Raw genomic sequence first — 23363 nt, forward strand, 5'->3', positions numbered from 1 at the left:
CATTGTCTCCAATGTCCTCGGGTGAGCTCTGGGTGCTGGGATGCTTAATTCCTGCTCAGTTCCCTCTGATGTGGGTGATAGTTGGACATTTAAACAGAAAATGGATAATTAGGTTACTCTGTGTGAGTGGCTCTTGGTGGGAAAAATCTCAGTTTAGCTATCTTCGTTGTTGACATCTACAGCTGAGCTTTACAGTCTAGGCTTCCTTTATATTCAGTGGGGAGAATCAGGCATTTCTTGAGTGTGATTCATCTGGTCTGTTTTAGACATCAACATTAGGGTGAGATTTACAGTCTAAACTGGGTGACACAAATAGATATGATGTTCTCTGGAGCTTTATATAGCAGTAGCACATATTCACTGGGCCACTGACTGAAACCTCCATCTTCTCCTTCCAAGAAGGCTGCCCCAACCAGAATAAGAACATGACTCTTTCTGTGCCAACTAGTAGTCACTTTTTCCCATACAAAATGCAATGCCTGCAGCTAAGGGAGAGTGACTGGGCCACACAGGCACTGGCATTTAAAATAATTTTGAACATTTTGTTGGGAAATTCAGGTTTGAATCCTCTTACCTATGCAAGAGCCTTAATTACCCATCTGTTGGGGTTTAGCAGGCTGCTATGACGACAGCAGCCAGGCTTACCTCTCCTCTGTCAGGTCTCCAGGCTGTGCCAACGTGTTTGGTGATGCCAGCTGGAACAAAGCACCTCACTGCTCAGCGTGGCCAAGTTTTTGGTGGCTTTGAGCATGGTCAGAAACATATTTAAGTTAGGGATTTTGATACATAAGAAGTCAGACTCTCAGGTCTCATATTGGAAGTCTGTTCACAGGTCTGACTGCTGGACTCTTCATTTTTAGTGAAACATCTCAAACCTCACAAAAAAATGTGATCAATCTTTCATAGTTTAGGGATATAAGAATAAATACTGCTTGTATTGCTGCTGATGTCATTGCCACTGTCTTGTTATGTCAAAAAGTTGTTATAAGTAGTGTCTCTGCAAATAGTTCTTTCACAAGACTGTAGGCTACTCTTTGCATCAATGACAAATGATGTCTCTGTATATCATGTTACTGACATCTTGCCACACGTCCGCAATCTATTTTCAGTTCTCTGTTGCTCATTACCAATTTAGGAAAGGATTTGAAAAGCTATAGAGACAAAGAGATTTGATGGAGCTTGGGGCAGAAGCACTGAAACTAGTACTGTAATGCAAAGAAATACCAGATCTGATTTTTAAGCTGCCTAGAAAAAAGTTCAAAACTTGTCCATTTTTATTCCCCTCCTTCCAAGAGTAATTACTAACTGGAGTTATTGGTGAAGGCATCACAGGTTAGAGATGCTGCTTTTCTGTGCACCTTCAAGAAAAGTTCACTGGTGTGTTGTTGTGGATTCAGTGCTTTGGAATGGGCTTCAGAAAACCAATACCTAAGGGAAAATGCTTTCATAGTTGTAAGAGTGCCTGTCTGTTTGTTTAACCATGCTGAAATGTCTTTCTTTTTTGTTTTCTTCCACCTACTTGAGGAAAATCAAAACCAGTATGAGTAAGAATCCTGTGGGTTTTGTACTTTTGTTTTGTCTGGATGATGTGTAGACCTGTGATTCATACAGTTCTTGCATATCTGTCTGGCATTCATACTTGTAAAACTCTACCTTAGTATTTATAGATTGATAATCACTGTGGTGTCTTAACAGTGGGCCTTTAAATAAGGCATCAGGGCTTATTCTCTTTTTACTAGCAATTTAATCTGTAGTTGGCATTTCAGGGGAGGTCTGGTATTTTAAGGATTTGGGCTTGGCATTATCTCTGCCGGACACCACTACATGCTGGGATGGGTTTACACCCGTATCACTTGTGTTTGGCATTGCATGATGGTAACATAGAGGTTCCATTGCCTAAAAGAGGGGACCAACTTGGGAAGGGACAAAGATCTTCCCTGTGTTGAGGAGATTGAAGGGAGACCTCGTTGCAGTCTACAACTTCCCCATGAGGGGTAGTGGAGGGGCAGGCACTGATCTCTTCTCTGTGGTGACCAGTGACAGGACCCAAGGGAACAGCCTGAAGCTGTGTCAGAGGAGGTTTAGGTTGGATATCAGAAAAAGATTCTTCACCTAGAGGATGGTTGGGTGTTAGAACAGGCTCCCCAGGGAAGTGGTCACAGCACTAAATCTGCCAGAATTCAAGAAGCATTTGGATGATACTCTCAGGCACATGGTGTGACCCTTGGGGCTGTCCAGTTGTCATGGTTTGAGATAGTCCCAAAATCCAATTCCCTAGTCCTAGCCCCCCTCCCCATCTCAACCCAATGTGAGATGGATTTTCCAGACAAAACACGCCAGACTCAGAGTAGGGGAAAGGGAATATATTACAGTGACTATACAAATAAATATTATAATACATTATACACACGATCACAACTATCTCTACCATGACATATATTATTTACAATGGATCAGATCTCTTCTCCCCTCCAAATAAAAGTCCAGGAGGGAAAGAAGGACAGATCCCTTCCAGTCTCAAGGCAGGAGAATCTTCTACAGCAGCAGTCATCTGTGCTCTCCACATGCATGCAGCAGCTGATAGCTGGATTTCTGCCAGCACTCACGAGGGAGGTATCCAAGCTCCCTTGGCCCCTTGACGCAGGCAAAGGGGTCTTCCGTGGGCTACATTCACCCCAGACAAGGTCGTTCCACCACGGTCATATCATGAAGACACAGGGGGTCTTCATGACAGTCTGGTATCTCCAGGAGATTCAAGCTCCTTGCAGGGCCTCTGTGCCCTGCCATCAGGCTGCAAGCTTGGCAGCAGTGCGAGGGGGAGGGAAAAGCCAAGGTCGCCCTCCTCTGCATTCCTCTCGGAGCTCTCTAGCTCCTTTCTGCAGTGCATGTCACACTTCAAGGCTCTTTCAAGCAAGAGTCCATCATCTTCCTCCTTCCAGGAGGTCTCAAAGGAGTTTGGTGGGGGGGGGGGTCTGTTACCAGTTCTTACCCCCAGAACTCTGTAGCTCTGCTGCTGACTCTCTCTCTCTCTCTCTCTCTTTCCAAGAGTCCTTTCTGCGATACATGCCTTTTCTGCTGCTTCTCCTGTTCAGTTCTTATCTGTCCTGGCTCTTAGCCAGTCTCTGAACGCTGCGACTCTGCTTTCTGCTCTGTCTCTGCTGCCCAGGGTGGAGAGAAACATCTCCCAGCTTAACCACAAACACTTAGCCCAGTCTAACACTGTTCCAAGTCTTTGCAGTCCCCCCCCAGCCAGGGGCTGGGAGGCCCCAGAGGGCCCGAGGGGCTCAGAGCCCCTTCCTCATGGCCCTACAACATGGCCACCACTCCTACAACCCAAAAACAACTCTTCTGGTGAGCTTGTGGAATGTTTACATTTCGCAGGAGCGCCCATTGGGCAAAACTTCAAAACTTCCAGGGGTTTCCACCCCTTGGGGTCTACCACTTTTCTTAGCCTCTGGGGGAAAACAAGGTTCAAACCATTACAACACTGCAGGGTGAGGAGTTGGACTTTGATGATCCTTGTGGGTCCCTTCCAACTTAGAATATTCTGGGGATGCAGTGTGATGTTGACAGTCTTTTCTGTATTGATGTTAGCCTCCATTCCTTTTGCAGTATCCTGCAGCACTGAGAAGGGGCAGAGGCCTCTCTGAACTGTGCCACTGCACACCTGACTTGCATTACTTGGAGGCCGGCATATTTTTTTAGGAGTGAAGCAAAAGAAACCCAAAAGAATTACTTCAGTATAAGTAATTTATTTCCTGAGAGGAAGGTTTCCAGCCATGACTCAGGTGTGCAATGATGCAATATTACAGTTTTATAAGGAACTGACTTTGACCTTGAGAAGAACCTAAAAGAATGCCTTTCGGTGCTTTGATGCAAGAAGACCTCATTTTAGGAAGTCCACTGTCTGTGGTGATCCCATTTCACATACCAAAATTATTTTCTGTTTTCTTTATGGTATACGAAAGGGCAGTTTTATACTGTGGCTATAGGTCTGGACTCACGTAAATCAGTATGTGGGACTCAGTATGTGGGGCATCAAAGATCTCTGTCTTTATAAATTCCTTCTTGAACTCTATTAAATCTCCACTCGTTTGGTTTCCTGTGTTGTATCTATACATCTACATCTCGCCCTTTCATTGCCCGAAAGTTTTTTAACTCTGTGACTGTCATCAACAACAGTTGCAAATTCTGTGGAATTTCTGTATTTATCAGCCCTCGTAGTGACATTTAGCTGATGCTGAAGAGCAGCCAAAATTGGTAAGACCTGTCAGTGGCAGGTATTTCCTGAGATGATCCCCTTCCTCCTCCCGGCACCTTTTCTGCTCTTACAGTTTAGATGCATTGGCTATATTTCAAGTATTTTGAGTATCAGTCAAAATACATCTGCCTTTTCAGAGAGTGGATCAGTCCCTCGAGAGAATGTAAGGCAAATTTTATGCAATTACTTACAGTGATTAATAGATTTCTGTAATAGTATGCAGTATGTGTAGCATATAACACTGGAAACACTGAAAATGATCTTCATATAAATAGCATAAGTTTCTTAGAAATATCTGACTGTAACTACAGTTTAAAACCCACTTTGTCTTTCCTATTATGCTGCTGGATATATTCCCATTATATAATATTCCCATTATACCTATGGTATAATTTCAGCAGCATCTTTGCAAGCCTCCTTCTTCCTGACCTGCTTCCTCCTCGAGACATGTCAGCTCCTGGCATCGCCAGAGGCACTGCTGTTCCTTGTCCCACAGGAGGCACCAAATCCAGGGCTCTCTCAGAAACTTGTCATGGGAAGTGCAAGGTGCCTCCAGAAAAGGCTGCTGCATCCCCTCCCTTCCCAAGGAAATAACACCAAAGCTTTCCAGAGATGGTGGCACTGGCAGGATGAGGCCAGTCTGTGTGCTCACTGGGACAGTCTCTTTAGTGACTTCAGGTGACCACAGCAGTATCTATGTGCTGAGTATGCAGGGAGATGAAGTCAGCAACTCTCCAGGTTTTTTTGGTGGACAGTTGATTTGAGGGCTTCATGATTCTCAGAAACAGAATTTGGGAGCACAGCCATTGCACAGAAAGAAGGGTGGGACAAAAAGGCACTGGAGGATATTTCTGTGGTGTTTTCCAGCCCCAATATGATTATTTTTTTATGGAGCCATTTCCTTTTACAAAAGAAGCTGAATTTATTCACTAATCCATGTGTTCCTATCCATGTGTTTTGTGAACAGGAGTGTTTCATATCCATCATGCAAACCCTGTTCACTTATTTAGAAGATGGACTAAGAGTGCACAGCAGGTTGTCACTGTGGCTGTTGACCAGCACGTGAGGCTGACACGCACTTCATTGTTGGGGTTTACATCTGGTCTTTCTCCCCAGTGACTGTGTAAGTCCCTTGTAGTGAACCTCTACAGGGTTTCCAGGCTCCTGCTCTTGGCTACTTTGTCCAGCTGTGGTCCCTTCTTCCTCATTGCTCCCTGTTTTTTTTCCAAAAAAGCTTCTCTTCCCCTGTTCTCTGTACTGGTTTCCAGTCACCACCTAGTTCATTCTCACTCTCAGGTCTGCTTTTATGTCTCCTAAGATTAAGTTGTTGGTGATGGTACTGGTCAAACTTTAGGAGCAATTTCATTTTTGTGACATTTTGCACATTTCTCAGCCTTTTGAGAAGTGAGATTCTGAATTGAAATTGTGAATTCTCATCAGAAGGCTCAGACTTTTGATAAAGATCCCTCTCTTCCCACCTTTCTCTCCAACCAGCAGACATGACCTCCTGCTTTAAAACACTGAGAAACTTTCCAGATCAAAACATCATCAGAAATGATATCTCCACAAAACACTTCTGCTCCAACAAACCATATAGCTGGACTAAAATGTGCTTCATGGGAGTTTTTTCAGCAAGCTCTATTAGTAAGAGTGCTCGAAGAGTACTAAATGAGGACAGAATCTCCACAAATATTTAGATACTAAAAATGAAAATGCCTCTGTTGAGCATGTGTGAACTCTGATTTTTCTTTTTGTGTGTATAAATGTAATACAAACAAATATAAAATATAACTTTTCCAAATTTGGTGGAAAGCTCTCACATTTCAGAGCAGAAGAATTGATGAAAGCAAAGGACACTGGAATTTTTCATCCAGGGCAAAACATTTTCCTCTAACCTCATCTCAGAAATGAATAAAGTATTTTGATGGCATTCCTTCTCCCTTAAATAATTAAATCAGTACGAGGCAGACACAATGAAAAACAAACCAACCCAAAAGGTCCAAGAGAGTAAAAATTGGCAAAGATCTCAGGATCTGAAAATAGAAGGAAGTGCTGAGCAACTTTTAAAATAGTTGTTATCAGCTTTGCCTCTAAAATTTGCAGTGTGCTGCTGCCTGATCAGTAGGTTGTTCCCAAATGCAGCTCACATGTGTTTCTTGGGAAGATGTTCTCAGTCCCTCTTACTGAGCTATTTTAAAGCAATTGAAAGCTTCCTACCTACCTCTGTACCATAGGATATCTGCTCCCATCCCCCGGTTGAGGGGATCCCTGCTTGCCCTGGTGCAGCAGCCAGGAGGGCACAGGGTGCTGCTCTGTGTGGGACAGCAGTGTCCAGCATATCCCCTGCCTTACTAATCAGTCCCCAGTGACAGGAAGGGCTCCTCACTTCTTCACTCACTCAAATTCTCCTACCAAAGAAGGGTATTGTGCAGGATGGAGCAATGCCTGCTTAGACTTGTAGAGGAGACCCACTACTGTGTTGCCATGGGTTGGGTACCACTGTTGGGTGCAATGGGACAGTGGTGGGGCTGGTGTGCCCTTTCAGATGTTTTCCAAGGTCCTGGTAGCTCATGCCATTGGTCCTTGCTTCTGAAGTGCCAGATATTTGGCATCAACTATATATGGCATGAGCCAGCGTAAAGGCAGAAACACAAAGCCTGGTGGATGGAATCTCAAAGGAATCTTATTGCTTTTGGAAGGAGTATTTGAGAACCCTCAGTAACAAACACTACTCCCTACATAAAATCACAGTCCTGTTGCCGGGCTGTGCATTAACACAACTTTCCTGTTCTTGGTCATTATCACTTGGCATGGTGTGTGTTTTCTTCCATTTTATGGGAATTTGATGTATTTCACCAGTGGGTAGTAAAAAAAAAAATCATCACTGAGAATGTCATGATTAATTTTTTTTCCTCTTGAAGAACTATGAAATTATTCTGAAATATATGACATGTGTATAATAACAGCCTAGTGCTCTGTTTTTAAAAAATGTGCTAGAGGCGTTGTGCAGTTTCCCAGAGGCTTAATGAGGGAGCCCTACTGTGTTGGAAATTTTTCAACAATAAAAATTGACCTCTTACATGCTTATGTAAAATGAGGGTTGACAATCACACAAATATGTCCAAAGTCAGATACAGACGTTGTGAAATATCACTTCTTTCCCACAGAGAAACTGGTCACCTGTTCACAGTAGGCTTTTGCATTATATTCTATCCTGTGAGGAATAAGATGCTTCCCCACAGGGAAACAAAATGGCAGCAAAGTACTGGCCCGGTGCCCTTCTATCAGTGCTTTTCACTGACTTTTTTGCCAAGTCTTCAAAAATAACACATAGGCATACTTTTCAACATATGTTTTGCCTCTTTGTTGGTTTAAAGGCATAAAGGGAAGAAAAGGTCATGCATTATTCACCATTTCATCATCAAATGCAGGAAAAATTCATTGTTTGCTTTTTTGATTTTCTTTTACACTCCCTAATACATCTTTTATTTTCTAAAAAAATCTAGTGTCTTTTGCTATTCTTTTGAGATGTATCAGAAGTGGCCCTCTTCTTAAAAATTGAGCATATGGCTCTGAACCTGCATCTGAATTCAGGGAAGTGTCTATTGCAAAACACTGAAATTTGGAATCATGGGAGCAGAAAAGTTGGATTCAGGATTTATTCAGCGTACTATTGAATAATCAAAGAAAAGAAAAGAATTAAAGAGTTGAAGAATAAATTAAACATGGTAAATATTGCTCCTCTGCTCAAAATAAATTAAGCCACTGTCAACATTTTTATGTTTTTTAAGTATTAAACACTAAGTTTAAGCCAAATGTGTACCACAGAGGAAACATTAAATCATTATTAGGATTTAAAAAACTCAACTGTTTCTCTGCTGAATGTGTATCACCAATGAATGTCTTATCAGTCTCCTCACAGTACTTTCTTTCAGTGCCCTGGCCAGTCACTGGCTCATGATGTTCCCACCAGGAGAGAGCAATATAGGGAGGTAGAATGTGATTTAGGGAGAGATCAGAGTTTATCAGCAATCTCTGTCAAGCACCAATCTCTCTGAGTTAAGGGGGTAGAAAGGACTGAAGTATGAAAGCAGAATGAGCATGGTAGCTGAGGCCTTGATGCATCTTCAGTGTATGAGGCTGCAAATCATAAAACTTCATCAGGGAGACCTCCTTGCGGGTTCTTTGCCCTTTGTAATGCAATTAAAAAACAGAAAAAAACACTTATCTGATGGTAGGCCATAGATTTGCAGTTTATCCATTTATTACATTTTATTATTTGATTAAATATGAGTAAAGATTGTGGAAAAGGATGATGATAGACAGACAAAGGTGAAGAGACATTTACTTCATTAAGCTAATGAATTCTTTTTTTGTTGGTAAAATTTCCTAGTTCTGATTCAGAGGTATGCAACCTAGTGTTACAAAAAATGGACAGGAGATTATTATGAAGCAAAGAAAGTTGCACACTGCAGTAGGATTAAAGAAGTCATTCTGGGCATAGAGGAGATTGCATTTATATAATAGAAAAAACCTAAAGCTTTCACTTAATGATTTAAGTCTTTCTAAGACAGAGCTGGTGAAGCTGATGTTAAGTATAGAAAGATACAATTTGAAACATACCGAAGTAAAAATATGAGAATTAGTGTGTATGAGAATTAAAGAAATATTGCAAGAATTGTCAATTCTAACAGAGAAAATTCCAGTGTTACTTGTAGTTGCTATTTGATGTTTTCTGCTACTACCTGAGAATCCCTTAAAGATACGTTCCTGAGCTATTTAAATACACACAATCTGGAATGGCTCAGATGCCCATATGACTTCAGTGTGTAATACTATAATATGCTTGATAACCATAACTTAGCACTCTATTTAGGTCCAGAAAGAACAGTACCATAATCCTGGTTATTTCATTGCATTTACTATATTCTAATGTCTTGAAATTGCTTACAAGCCATATATTCCAATGCATTATTTTACTAACTCATTGTCAATTTAGTGTACAGCATAGTTTTGTGCTTCTGGCAAAGGCAACTTCCCAAGAACCAATTTAAAGTAACAGAACTGCCATAAATATTGGGGAAATTTAAATGGATTCACTGGACCATATGATGGGATCTCATTCAAGAGCAAGAGCCTGCTCACAGAACATGTATAGGATCTAAAATACTGCTTATAAATATTTACACATATTTTATTTCTCTCATTTCAGTGACTATTTCAACAAGTACCTTCTTTGATGGCTTGCTGGTGACTGGGCTCTACACATCAACCAGTGTTCAGGCTTCCCAGAGTGTTGGTGGTTCCAGTGCTTTTGGATTTGGTAAGTCCAGTGTAATTTACATTCTGCACCCCAAAGTAATGAATACTTGCTTGTACAGAGGACATCAATAGCAACACAATTACTGAAACAGGTTAATTTAGACTGAGTAATCAATAATACATGGAAGTCAGTGGGAGTCAATGAGATAAGGCAGTGGTGGCTTTTAGACAGCTTTTATTGCTTCCTGCACTTTATCTTTGCTCAGCCCTGTTACTAGTATGCTGGATTATATAAATTTCAAGAGAGAAAACCCTCAGCAGCTAAATTGTTCTAAATAACCATTTCTAAATGGTGTGACATTTTGTATAAACTACAGCATTTAGCCCAAAGCCTCTAACTGTCCTTGGGCTGAAAAAAATGTTTCCTTTTAGCTTATGTCAACCAACTTTTTCCATTCACTTAATAACATCTTCCTTAAAACCAGAATGCTGATCAAGATATTTTATGCAACCAATTATTTTCCATGTAGGAAAAAAAAAGAATTGTAGTAAAAGGGGTATGACAGGTTTTGTGTAATTATTATGTATTTCAAGTTCTGTTGTAGCATCTAGCAGTAGCAGCTGTGCTAAGGACAACCATTTTTGAAAAATCTCTTCTAAATTTGTGAAAATAATTGACAGCTATACCTTCTGTAGTTTATTATTTGGGGAGCATTTTTTATATCCTTACAAATAATTGTAAGAATTATGTTCCTCCAAATGGAGGGACTCAGTGACTCCTAACAAGCAATCTAGGATGAAAGTACAGTATGGGACACCAGCTGCACTGCACTTGCAGTAGCATGTTTAAACGTTACTTTGTCTGTTAGGGTTAGAATTTAGTACTTTCTTCATAATAACCTCTCATGGTACTTAGTTTTGTTATAATGCATGTGGAACATGAGCGCTCTGGGCATTGCGTGTCATCCAGCAGACATATATCTGCTTTTAAATGAATGAATGCAATGTAAATAGCACATTATTTAAAACTGTATTGAGGAATAATTTGAGAAGGGCTTTGCCTCTGTGAATAACACCACTGATCAACCTTTTGCTCAGCCTTTCAAAGGGAAGAGCATGGCTGGCCCAGGTATTTCATGTCTTATGCAAAAGGCACTGAAAGATTCTCTTTTCTGGAAGAGGTTGTACTGCTGTTTCTTCTTTCCCAATGTAGGCTTTACAAGGTGAATAGAATCTGATGGAGTAAGCGAGACAGAAAGAACTTATCAATGTGAAATTTTTGGGATACTTAAGTTACTGGCAAACAATTATCTTGCCATAAAATAGGAGTTTGTATCACATCACTGGGAAGAGCATGGCAGACTCACTAGGCAAGGTATACAGGTCATGTTTAATGACATAAAATATTTAAGAATGACAATTAAGCAAAATTTTAAGAACCTAAATACATCTATGCATTTACAAAGTATGTTTGTATTTTTTCCTAAATTTGTAACTTCGCTCGTAGAGCAGGGCTCTTACAGTGGATGTTTTACTGAGATACATGTCAAAGTAATGTGATATATGACAGGAAGAAAGTTGTGGCCTTTTTTAACTTGTCAAAGGTCATTCTTTGGCTCTTGATGTATTACATTCAGTCACTGTAAGATAACCAACAACTAAACTGGTGGTACGTGCTTTCTGCAATCCAGAAGAAGCTCCAAACCTGCAGGCTGGAAAAATACAAAAGCCAAAGTGAGGCAAAAGCATTCATGCAGAGTCAAAGCTACTTCATTTTGCTTGTCAATACAACTTCTCAAATATCTTGCCTGGGGAGATCTGATGCTCTGCCTTGAACATGGCTCCATCTGTGTCAGGGAAAAACAGTTGCCATCTCTGACCCTTTTTTTTTTTTTTAACTTTCTGTGGGTAAGCTGTAGGGTCAGTTGTGTTACAGCTGTTAGTTATGAAATATTTTAAATAAAAGTCTCATTTTGTTTTTTTTCTTTGCTACCTCCTAAGCTTGTATATATATATTGAAAAAAACCCCCGTCTGAATGTTTCATAACAGATGATGCTCATGTGCAGTGTCTTTGAAGTCACAGGAAAAAGTAAACAGTGAAGGAAAAATGGCAATGGCTTTTAAACTTAATTTTATATGAATGCTCAATCCATGAGGTTCTGATGGCTCCCAGGGCTGAGAACTACATAAAATTTTCCTATCTCTACTTTGCAGTGAGAGATGAGAAGGCTGGCTGATTCCAAAACACATTTAGCATGTAAATGATACTCTTTTTAAAATTATTTGGTAGTTTCAAAAGTTAACAATATTTTAAAATCTGCCATTTGCAGTAGAAAAACAGAGTAGTCTCCACAGTATTTAATATGTTGTTTAGTAAAATAGTAGGTGGGAATGACATTGTTTTGTTTTCTGAAGAAAACATAAAGCACTTTCTCCAGAAACCCTGGATCCATTTGTTGTGTCATCATTTCCAATCAATAATGAAGCTGTTTCTCCTTTCCAGCAAGTGATTGTGATGCTCAAGTTAGATTTACCTTGCTGGAAATTATTCTGGTTTTTTAATGTCAAGGACTAGTCAGGTTCAGAGACCTCGATTCAAAGATTTATGTGGTTTATCACAGATTAGATGGGGGGGTGGCAAAGCTGGGCCTTTAAAACCTGGAGATAGTAGTATTCTGAAATTGGTTTGATAGTGGTTGCTTACAGTGTAGGGAAGAATATTTTTTTCTCCCTTGCAATATTACCATTGAAATGGTCTTGTCTGTCTTACACAGGAGGTCACGCTAGATTATCATAATCTTCCAGACTGCCTGATAATATGAAGTCTCCCCAACATACATATATCTGTCTTCTGTGCTATAAGTTACTGTGTTGTGGCTACAATTATCTTTTAATTACTCAATTTAGGAAGTTACTTGATGGAGACACAATCATTGTCACGTATAACAGTTAACCACGTCAAGAAGCTTTGAAGAAAAAAGAAAATATTTTAATTCTAAGGGTTATGTTCTCTTTCTTTATTAGTATATATTGTGTAGCCAAAGAAATAACTCCTGGTTTCCTCTGTGGGATTAGACTGACATGAAGCTTGCCAAAATTTTTATTTGGGAAACTTTCTAACAGTTTTTTTAGGGAGAAATATGTGCACTTTTGGGCATAAAAGTTACCTAGTAACTTACCTGGTCATAAATATTAATGTTTTGTCCCAGGCTGAACCATTGTCTGGGTTCAGGTTAAGGTAAAACTAAAACTGTAAAGCTAATATTAGAACTGGGGTAAAATGTAAGTGTGTGCTTGAAACTTCACCAACCAAGCTGGGAGGATCCTTTAGCAAAGAAATGATCCCGAATTGTAACTTTTAAGAAGAACATTTCTTTCTTCTTTAGATCCCCCGATACAACAGATAATCTCCATTGCATCTCTCCAGTATAATTTCCACTTTCCTCTCCTGATCAGTGTGGTGTGTACCTGGGAATGTTCCCACGTCCCTCAGCATTGCCTGCTGAAGAGCAATCCCCCTCTTTGTCTGCCCTTTTCACAAGCCACACTGATATCCCTCAGTGTTATTCACACCCTGTCTCTGGAGACATATTTTGGACTCCTGTGGGATCTCTTTATCCATAAGTGTTCTTCCCTTCTTCTGCACTTGTCTCTGAGGCTTGTTGTTGATGTTTGGTCTTTTTTCAACAGCTTGGGTCATCTGGTTGTGCTCTGGGGTTTATCAGACTAACCTCCCATACAGCCAGGATGTCCATACAGTCACATAGGGGCTCTCACTGCTTGATTTGTCCAAATATATGAGAGAAAAGTGGGAGGCAGTAGTACTAAAAAAACATGTTAGAATGCTATAAATGCAGTGGTGGGTTTGATGGGAATGATTGTTCGCAAATGAGACTAAGGATAAATGGTTTGGTGGGTGGTAGGGGTACCACTCTGTACCTTGACCTAAGTACAAAAATACAACTTGGCTTCTCCAAAGCCACGTGCACTGGAGAGAGAGGAGCACGGGATCATTTCTACAATTAAAGGAGAAGATTACAGCGTAATCCCCCAGCAGCGATAAGGAGCGCTGTGAGCTGAGGACCCGAATCTGTCTCATTACACAGGATCATCCTGGCTGACAGGCTGGTTGAGCAGGCAGATATGCTGGGCTGTGCACATCAAAGCCTGCCTTTGACCTGCCACTCACACTGCATCTCCACGCATTCAGGTTCTTCCCAAGGCTTTCTGGCTCCCTGGTAGGTTTTCACATCATGAATACATGACAAATTATATTTAAGTTTGGTGTAATTAGTTTCTTACAAACTACAGTGGAAAACATAAGCCTTTATAGCTAAGCCCCAACCCCCCTAATTTTATGTAAAATCATAATTACTACAGTGATGTTTACCTTTTAATAAACATGGACTTAACAAATAATTTCGTGGTAACATTTGGATATGCATTAATCTTCCAATCTAAATTGGAAAGGTCCTCTCAGAAGTTCATAGGCTCTATTGTGGTGGAGACAGTGGATTCCAAGCTCTTATTACACTGGAAAGTTTTGCCACAAGCCTAATTGGATAACAGAAAGTTTTTGGTTTATTTTCTGTGTAGATTTATACAACTTGTAATTTATGACCTCTTAAAGCAGATGTCTCTGTTCTACTGTGACCTCATAAACTGCTCAAGAAATTTAGGTTTTGTTTAACTCTATGGGCTCTACTTCATAAGAGACTATGAGAGTGATGTTACCTGATAACATTTTAGTGCCTGAACTTGTATCTGCTAGAAAGGAAAAAATAAAAGATGAAGTATCATATTGCAATCTTTCCTCTTTTGCAATTCTTTGTTTCTGTACTGTGAAGATTTAAAACAAACAAACAAACAAACAAAAAACCCAACCAACCAAAAAAAAAAACCCAAAACACTCCCACTAAAATAGTTACAAAAATGCTTTGAAATATGGTGAATAATGAATTTCCTAGAGGAAATCCTGTGAAGACCAATCACCAGAAATAATGTAATGCCAAGTAAATGATCTTATACTCTATTTTTTTTTATATTCTATTGCCTTTTGACAGGATTAAGGCAGCCTTCACATAATCCTCTGCTTGGTATTTTGGTTACATATGTGTTTGCTTAGCAGACCAAACCCAAAAATCCCTCTCAATTTCTAGATGAAGGATCATTTTGATCTAGCTCTGTATGAATTGGGAATTGGGGAAAAGGATAAAAGTGGTTTCCAGGTCCCATGTTCCCTTTGACTCTGAGCAGCCTTAGGACAGAGTAACTGTAGGTGGATGTCATTGGTGATGCTGCTTGCTGTTGGTTTCATCTGCAGATGAAGAAGGAAAAGAAAGGGTGGCTGGGTGGCTGAAGGACACACACAGTGTCAGGTTACCACAGAAAATGTGCCCCAGCTCTGTCAGAGCATCAGTCTGGACCGTGCTTTGGAGGCATCCGAGGCTCCCACTGCTCCTGGATGAGGGGTGTGATTTTGAGCTTTCAGAGGCTTGGTTTTGTCATCAGTTTATGTTCAAACACTGATGCTTCTGGGACAATGTTTTGCTTTCAGATTTTGACAGATAAAGGAAAATATCCCCCACTAACGTTGTGAGATGGAAAAAGGCCAACTGTTGCATTTTTCTTGTTAGGTGAGCCTATAAAATTGAACCCCCCTGCTCACTCTTTGCCTCTCTGTGCTTGTTCACAGCTCTAAAAAGTAAGGAACAGTAGGTAAATGACAGCTCTTAAGAAAGTTTTCAGCTACGTACACACTACTGATCTTGAAGTGCTGTTTTGTAACTCACTGAAATTGCTCTAGATCCCCGGTTTACTTTGTGACAAGCCAAATGGGCTCCAGGACCCTCCCTTCACACCAGAGATACTTGCCAGAAACCAAACAGATGGTAAACTAGGAAGAAATGACCCTCGGCATTCTCATTAGAACAGTTGGAGAAATTTTAATAAGCCCCCATTTGCCTTGTGCTGTATCTAATACCCTTTGAACTGCAATTTTTTTTTTTTTTTTTTTTGTTGCAAGTCAACTACTGCCATGTATATTTTAATGGGTGTTATCAAATACAATTTGCCCAGAAGATGTACCAGCCCTCTGCCGCTAATTAGTAAAGTTTAAATAATCACTGAGTTCTGGAATAATTGGAAAGAAACGCTGTTTTTTCTGCCAATGCATAATTACCAATTAACAGGAAGATAAAATGTCTGTATAGCAGTCATATCTTGGAGAATTTGTTAACAATCAATTAAATAGTGATTTGGTGCCAAACTGACATTGGTCAAGAAAGTTTACATTTGAGTTTAGTTTTAAGATACTTCCCCCTACAAATGGTACATAAAGAAACCATAATGTTGATAAAACTTTCAAAGTATGTGTGTCATGCTGTTTAATTACTACTTAAATAATCTTCATGGCCAAAAGTTGACCATTTCTACAAATGATTGACTATCATGTGTGCCTTGTGGAAAGGGTTTCAGATTTGTTAACACAGCATATATTCATTATCATAGGCAGTAATTACCCATACTTGCCTGACAAGGAACTGTATTCCCAAATATTTTAACTGCTGAGGAAGAAAATTCCCCACATGTAATTGGATAAGGCAGACAGAAGTTCCCCAGAGTTGGAGGAACAAGCTAACCAGAGAGGGAACCTACACAGAAAATACTTAAACTGGCCTAGTTTTAGTTTCTAGTTGAGCCCAATCCAGTCACCCTGAGAGGGAACCTACACAGAAAATACTTAAACTGGCCTAGTTTTAGTTTCTAGTTGAGCCCAATCCAGTCACCCTGAAAACTTTTACCCTTTCCTAAATACTCTTGAACTTGTCAGGTTTACCTTAACCCCTACCATGGCAGCAGCAGCTCTTGGGCATCAAAATCCAATTTTGCCTAATCTCTTGAGGAGCTCTGAGTTAGTCCACAATTTAGTATTCATAAAAGTGAGTGATGATGTCTGCTCCATAACTTATTTCAAATATCTTTGGAGCATTATGAAGATGACAGTAAAATACCTCAAGCTTTTAACCTTTTAAATATACCTATGGCTTCTGCTAGTATCTGGGTGGTTGAGGTTGAAAAGGAGAATGAACCTCCATGGAAGTGGCACGTGTAATGTTTCTTGTATTTGTCAGCTCTGAATAGTGGGTGCAGGTGGTTGTTTAATGCTACAGGCAACACTTAATGCTTTGCAGATGCGATCAGAGGTGATCACTGCATTGGAGATGCAGAGGAACATTTTCCAGTGTGGCAGTGCTTGTAAAGGAGCCCCTGGAGTTTTTAAACAAGAAAATGCCTTTAGAAATAGTTTTACATAGCCAAATCCAAAGTGCTAATTGATGTGTTGGGGCCAATTTTGGTCCAATTTAGCAAGTACATTTATTCAGCAGTGATGTTTTTTCAGGTCTTATATACATCCATTTTTTTCCCCTGGGTGGCCAGAAAATGGTATGGGGGAAAGTTAGAGCATAACTGAATTTTAATGCGATTTTTTTAATTGCATTTTAATTTTTTATAAAATACATGTAGTAAAGAACTAATGTAAAAGTTTGTGACCTGATCAGGGTTTTTGCTACCTCATACCTCTGAGAAGATCCTGATCCCAATACAGTAAGGATTTAATTCAAAATATATTAAGAGATTAAATATTCAGTGTTAGTTTTTTTCTATACTAATATTTATTGAAAGTAATTTGTAACACTTTCTAAACTGTAAAAATTGTAGGTCCTTTTAATAATGGAAAATAATATATAAATAGATACACACAACCCCATATTTATATAGATATATGTATTTGTTCCTCACTCTCCTTTTTTCATCCTATTTTCAAGTACCATGTTCAACTGGTGCACTTTGAGTACTGTTAACAGCCATATTCCAAATTTTTATTTTTTGTAAAAAAACTGGTGCCAGCTGGAAAAGGGTCTGGGTATACTGGGCGACAGTCAGCTGAACACGAGCCAGCAGTGATGGTCCAGATGGCCAAGAAGGCCAGTGGCATCCTGGCTTGTGTAAGAACTAGAGTGTCCAGAAGAACCAGATCACTGATTGTCCCCCTGTACTCAGCACTGGTGAGGCCTCACCTCGAATCCTGTGCTCGGTTCTGGGCCTCTCACTACAAGACACTGAGGTGCTGGAGTGTGCCCAGAGAAGGGCAATGGAGCTGGTTAGGGACTGGAGCACAAGTCTGAGGAGGAGTGGCTGAGGTAGCTGAGGGTGTTCAGCCTAGAGAAAAGGAGGCTCAGGGAGACCTTATTGCTCTCTACAACTACCTGAAAGGAGGTTGTGGTGAAGTGGGAGTCATCTCCTCACCCAGACAACTAGTATAACAGGACAAGAGGTAACAGCTTCAAGTTGTGCCAAGGACGGTTTTTGTTGGATATTAGGAAAAATTTCATCACTGAAAGGGTGGTTAGGCATTGAGAGAGGCTCCCCAGGGAAGTGATGGAGTTACTATCCCTGCAGATGTTCAAAAGAGGAGTAGACATGGCACTTCGTGATATTGTTTAGTGTGTATGGTAGTATTTGGTTAAAGGTTGAACTTGATGATCTTGGAGATCTTTTCCAACCTTAATGATTTTATGATTCTAAATCTTGCCTTAAAATCCATCTTCTCTAGTTTTTGTAGGGGTAAATTACTCATTTTTGGCATGGATTAGAGAAATGTCAATGTATGACTCAATTATCTTTTGTTATTATTTTATTTTCTTATTATATTATTTTCTTAACAATAACATTTGTCCTATTTGCTCAACAGTTAGAGCATGATCTCTAAAGCAAGGACTTTCTTCTTTATTATTCTGTACAGACATGCTGGAACAATAAAACCCAATCTTTACTGTTCATGACTGTTATTATAATGTGGATAATAGTGCATAAAAGTCAAGGAAAAATGAATTAAGCCTTCATCGATTGTACTAACAATAACAAAATACTTTCCCCTCTAAAAGATGTTGCCATTATGCTTTGAGAGCTACATTCAGCTGATTGACAGGCTGCAGTTGCATGGTAACTTGTAGTAACAGAGGTAACTTTTAACAAAGTAGGGAAAAAGGACCATCACCTAGAAATTCAGGGCCATCTTAAAACTACATTCTGTGTCTGTATGCCTCAAGAATATATTACACAAATGTTCCCATGGCTGCATGAACGTCACACTGCCAATGTGCTTGCCTGCATAGCTTCTTGTCCCGAGCCTGTTTCTGTGATGCCTGATTGTCATGTGTTGTGCTGTGACAGTCGGTCAGAGCCCCTTCTTCTGACTTTCCTGTTGTGCCAGGCCTATTATTTTCCCTGCATTTTGTATTTATCAGGAGGCGATAGCACATTCAAGCTGAAATTACTGGGCTCTTGGACTTCATCAATTAAGATGCATTGAAGCCCCTTGCAAATGTGAAATTTTATTGGGAAACAGTTATTATTGTAATTTCACAGACAAGTTTGTAAACTGATTTCTGGCATATTATGACAAGAAACTGTCGTGATCTGACTGCTTCCCTCATATCTGGCAATTTATTGTATTTCAAAGTGGAGTTGATTACATGTGGTAAAAAAAAATCAGGCTTATGGGAAAGTGGAGCCTAAGAGACCTCTGTTAAATCCTGATCATCACCTGTCCTACTAGTTGATTTCACTGTTTGCTTGTCTGTTATCAGTGTTGTGACTGATAATCATTTGTGTGTTTTCAGAGATGGTTCATATGAAAAATCTGCTCCAGGTCTGCTAAAAGGAATATCCCAATTTTCAAGAATATACCAGTGGAAGGCAATTGCTGTCTGTAGGGAACGATTGGTATGGTTGCATCTTTATTGGATGCTAAAACATGTGAACTAGAGAAGGAGGCTACCAAGCTCATGCTGCTGTGAGGCACAGTGGGAGCAGGGCCAGCTCCTTGCTCTCTTGGTGCACAGAGGGAAGGGCAGAGCCATCAGCAGCAGTATTGGTGGGTGGAGAGAAGAAGGGATTACGCCTTTACATGGGCACAAGTCATGCTTACAGCTTGTGCCACAGCTAAAACAGATATTAGCTGATTACAAAACATTGATGAGGTCAGAAAATTTGAGGTTAATTTAACGTGACAATTGTAAAGAATCTAAAATGCATTTGCTTGTATGTGAACACCACCTCACAAGAGTACAAGTAAACCCTGAAGTGATTTCAGTCCAGTCATCCTTGCTACAAAATCTCCAGGAAGAAAAATGCAGAACTTCACATGAAGTCCTTACTCCTAGAGGTAGGGTTGTTCCTCAGTTCTGCTCTGCTGGATTTTATTACTGAATAAAGTCCATTATTCCAGGGTGATCATGTCAGTCCAGGTGTGACTTTGCACCTTATTTTTAAAAGTTTTTGAAAGAGAGGAAGAAAGAATGATGATTTTTAATTTCTTTAACAAAATATATGTGTTTATAGTTTAAAAGTTCATCCATTGCTTGAGTTTAATTATTTTCGGTCACCTACTGGACTTACTGTTGTATGAACACTGCCTTTTGCTTCTGAAAAGAAAGAAAATATGCCTTTTAGCTCAAAACAATAAATTAAAGGTATTGAAAGCCTTGAACTAGGAATTATTTACATTTATCAAATGAATCAGCCTACTGGAATTCTTGTCTCATTTCAACTCCTAGGAGAAATAATGCAATTATTAAAATCGGTGCAGTCTGTGACCAAAGCAGTTGTATCGACATAAGCCTTAGCTTGAGCTGTTTGAATGCTTGAAAGAAAAAAATATGCAGGAGAAATCCATGAGTTACACAAGGACTCATTGTAGAAAAGTAAAGATACTTAGCAGCTGCGTGAAAAGGTTGTTTTGTGGGGGTTTTTTTGGTTGTTTTTTTTTGGTTGGTTGGTTTCTGACAACCTCCCCCCCAATAAAGTCAAATTGAATAGCTGAATGTTGAAACATCTCGTGGTGTTTTGGGAAGATGTGATTTGAACCAAAGCACCCTTATTAAGTTCTAGTTTATTTAAATAAAACTGTTTAAGCAATTACTTGACAAGGCTGTTTTGGCAGCATTACAGGAAGTGTTGAAACATTTTACATAGCAGATTATTAATAAAGTCAGTATTTTGCTCCTCTAACACTGAGATTTGCTGTATGTCTGTTTCTGGATAAACTAGTGACACAAATATTTTGTGACACTGGAGTCATGCTCCAGTCATATGGCATCACAGTCACCTTGACATTTTCTGACATACTGGAAGGATGATGTAATTATTAGAAGGTTGAATCAATAAATGCTGACAGCATTAGCTGTTAAGATGAAGAATATGAACATTAATGAAGTCTAGATTAAAAAAATAATCTTTAAGAACTGTTTCATCCTGCAAGTTTCAATTTTTAGAAGGATTAAGTTTAAATTTTTAATTTTGATGTGAGTAGTGAATTTGTTGAAATATTCTATCTGCTTGCTCAGCACATATATACATTAAGCTCATAATTTTCTCCCTGTAAATGAAATTTTGCTATTTTTAGATTCCATAATGAAGGTCTTGGTAGAGATTTCTCCTGTTAACTACTGATTTAAATTTATCACTGAACATGTAATAAGTAATATCACAGGCACTAGTGACCAACCAGTAGTCATAATTCACTCAAACAGGCAGCTTTGTGATAACCTTTGCTTAAGGAGGTCAAAGATGTAATGAACTCTTTAAAAAGTCTTTAGTCATAATCTGCCACGAGTTCAACCAAAATAAACTTGGATGTGCTTTAGCTGCAGTTTTCCCTGAGACTATCAAAGAGGTGTGTGCTAGCTCTAATGGAAGTTTGGGTAAATATTTGCTCTGAAGAATGTATCAAATAAATGTGATAATCTAAAGGAGTTTTACTTAACATGAGACAACTAAATGTTTATTTGTTCTCCACTGAAATATACTGACCAGGATATGTAAAATTCAAGAACATTTTCTATCCTGGAAATATTTTTGAGGAATTAAATTACAGATTTTTTACATTTTTAAACCCAGAAATGTTTAAGGTTTTCTTCTGTGCTTTACTCCTAAGTGGATCTCCTCAGCCTATTTCTGAACATCTTTTCATTAGGGGCTTCTGTTTTGCTGTGTGTAACTTGGGGACTTTGACTGGCTGGCTCAGGCATTCACACACATCAGTGCTTTCAGGCGCCCCATTTTCCAAGGACAGAATGAGGTGCAAAATACTTCTGAAGATGCAATTTTCTGATGCTAGCTGCTGTTCATCCAGAGGAATTTTGAAAGACATCTGTCATATTCAGTTATGGCAGGGTGTTGTGGTGAGCACTATACATGAAAAAAACCTTGATTCAGAGAACTTATAGGGTGGAATAGATTGGCTCATGGAGACTGAGGGACTTTTTAAAGTAGAACATTTTACTGCAGAGCATTCTGATATAATAGCATATGAAGCATTTTAAATTTAATTGGTTGGGATGTTCCTTAGAAATCTAGCTTTAAGATCTAAACTGTCATAAGACATGTATAAAGTTTGTTAAAAATGTGCAATCATTGACAGGAAAAAAGTTGTCTGCTTCAAGTAGGTTATAAGAATATTAGACATTTAATACAGAGAAGTTGGTGGTGTGGTATCTCTGGCCCATAGCCAAGGGCTTCCATCTGGTAAATTTATCATCATAGAATGGCCTGAATTGGAAGGGACCCTAAAGACCTTCTAGTTTGAATGCTCCTACCATGGGCAGGGACACCTTTCACTAGACCAGGTTGCTCAGAGCACCTGAGCAAGTGTTCAACCTGTCCTTGAACACTTCCAGGGATGGGACATTCACAACTTCTTTGGGCAACATGTTCAAGTGCCTCACCACCCTCACAGTAAATAATTTCTTCCTAAACCTACTGTCCTTCAGCTTGAAGCCATTCCCCCTTGTCCTGTCACTACATGCTCTTGTAGTCTCCCTCCGTCTTTCATGTAGGTTCCCTTGAGGTGTTGGAAGGCTGCCACAAGGTCTCCCAGAGCCTTCTCTTCCCCAGGCTGAACAGCCCCAACTCTCTCAGTCTGTCTTTATAGGAGAGGTGCTCCATTCCTCAAATCATCTTGGTGGCCCTTCTCTGGACTCATTCCAGTGGGTCAATGTCCTTCCTGTGCTGGAGACCCCAGAGCTGAACACAGTGCTCCAGGTGGGGTCTCATGAGAGCAGGGTAGAGGGGCAGAATCCCCTCCCTTGACATGCTGCCCACACTGCTTTTGATGCAGCTCAGGACACAACTGGCTTTCTGGGATGCCAGTGCATGTTGCTGGGCCATGTCCAGCCTCTCATCCACCAGCACCCCCAAGTCCTTCTCATTAGGGCTGCTCTTGATCTGTTCATCTTCCAGCCTGTATTGATACTGGGGGTTGATTAATTACTTGAGTTAACATCCAAAGCATAAATTTACAAATTGATCAGAAGGAATGGACTGTGGTGTTTGCCCTTTAAGTAAAATGCTCACAAAACTCTGACGCTGGTTAAGAGCCGTTCCTGTCCCTTCCCCAAAGATGAGGTAAGGTTAGCTCACAACTGGTTAATTTTCTTTGGCTTTTCTGTGACTGAGCTTTACAACATTGACATTTGTCAGTAAAATATGGAGATTTAAACTGTTTATTTATGAATAATGACCTAGGGAATTTCGGTATAGTTCCAACTCAGTTTTGAGTGTAAAGCAATAATTGAATTACAGATTTTTCCAATTAAGAAGGAAATCCAGAATTTTGTTTTCTGACATAAACTATTTCAGAAGAAAATGTTTGGGCTTGTATGAATTCCTGATTTTTTCCCTCCTATCCTTGTCTTTAGGAAGGCAGATACTGACTAATTACAGTCCCAAGCAAAAATGTCACCCTAAAGAGATTTAAAAATGTCAGTTGGGCCA

General features: G+C 39.7%; 1 protein-coding gene across 1 annotated transcript in view; it reads left to right on the plus strand.

Annotated features, from left to right (window-relative positions):
• Positions 1-23363, plus strand: part of RELN (reelin) — a 236001-nt gene that overhangs the window by 37877 nt on the left and 174761 nt on the right. Inside the window, exon 2 of the mRNA XM_039379451.1 lies at positions 9474-9584. Within this exon, the coding sequence (XP_039235385.1) occupies positions 9474-9584 (111 nt within the window). The remainder of the gene's footprint in view (positions 1-9473; positions 9585-23363) is intronic.

The sequence above is a fragment of the Pipra filicauda genome, unplaced genomic scaffold (genome assembly GCF_003945595.2).
Source record: "Pipra filicauda isolate LSUMZ 115617 unplaced genomic scaffold, ASM394559v2 scaffold167_size3244652_pilon, whole genome shotgun sequence".
NCBI classification, from domain to species: Eukaryota; Metazoa; Chordata; class Aves; order Passeriformes; family Pipridae; genus Pipra; species Pipra filicauda.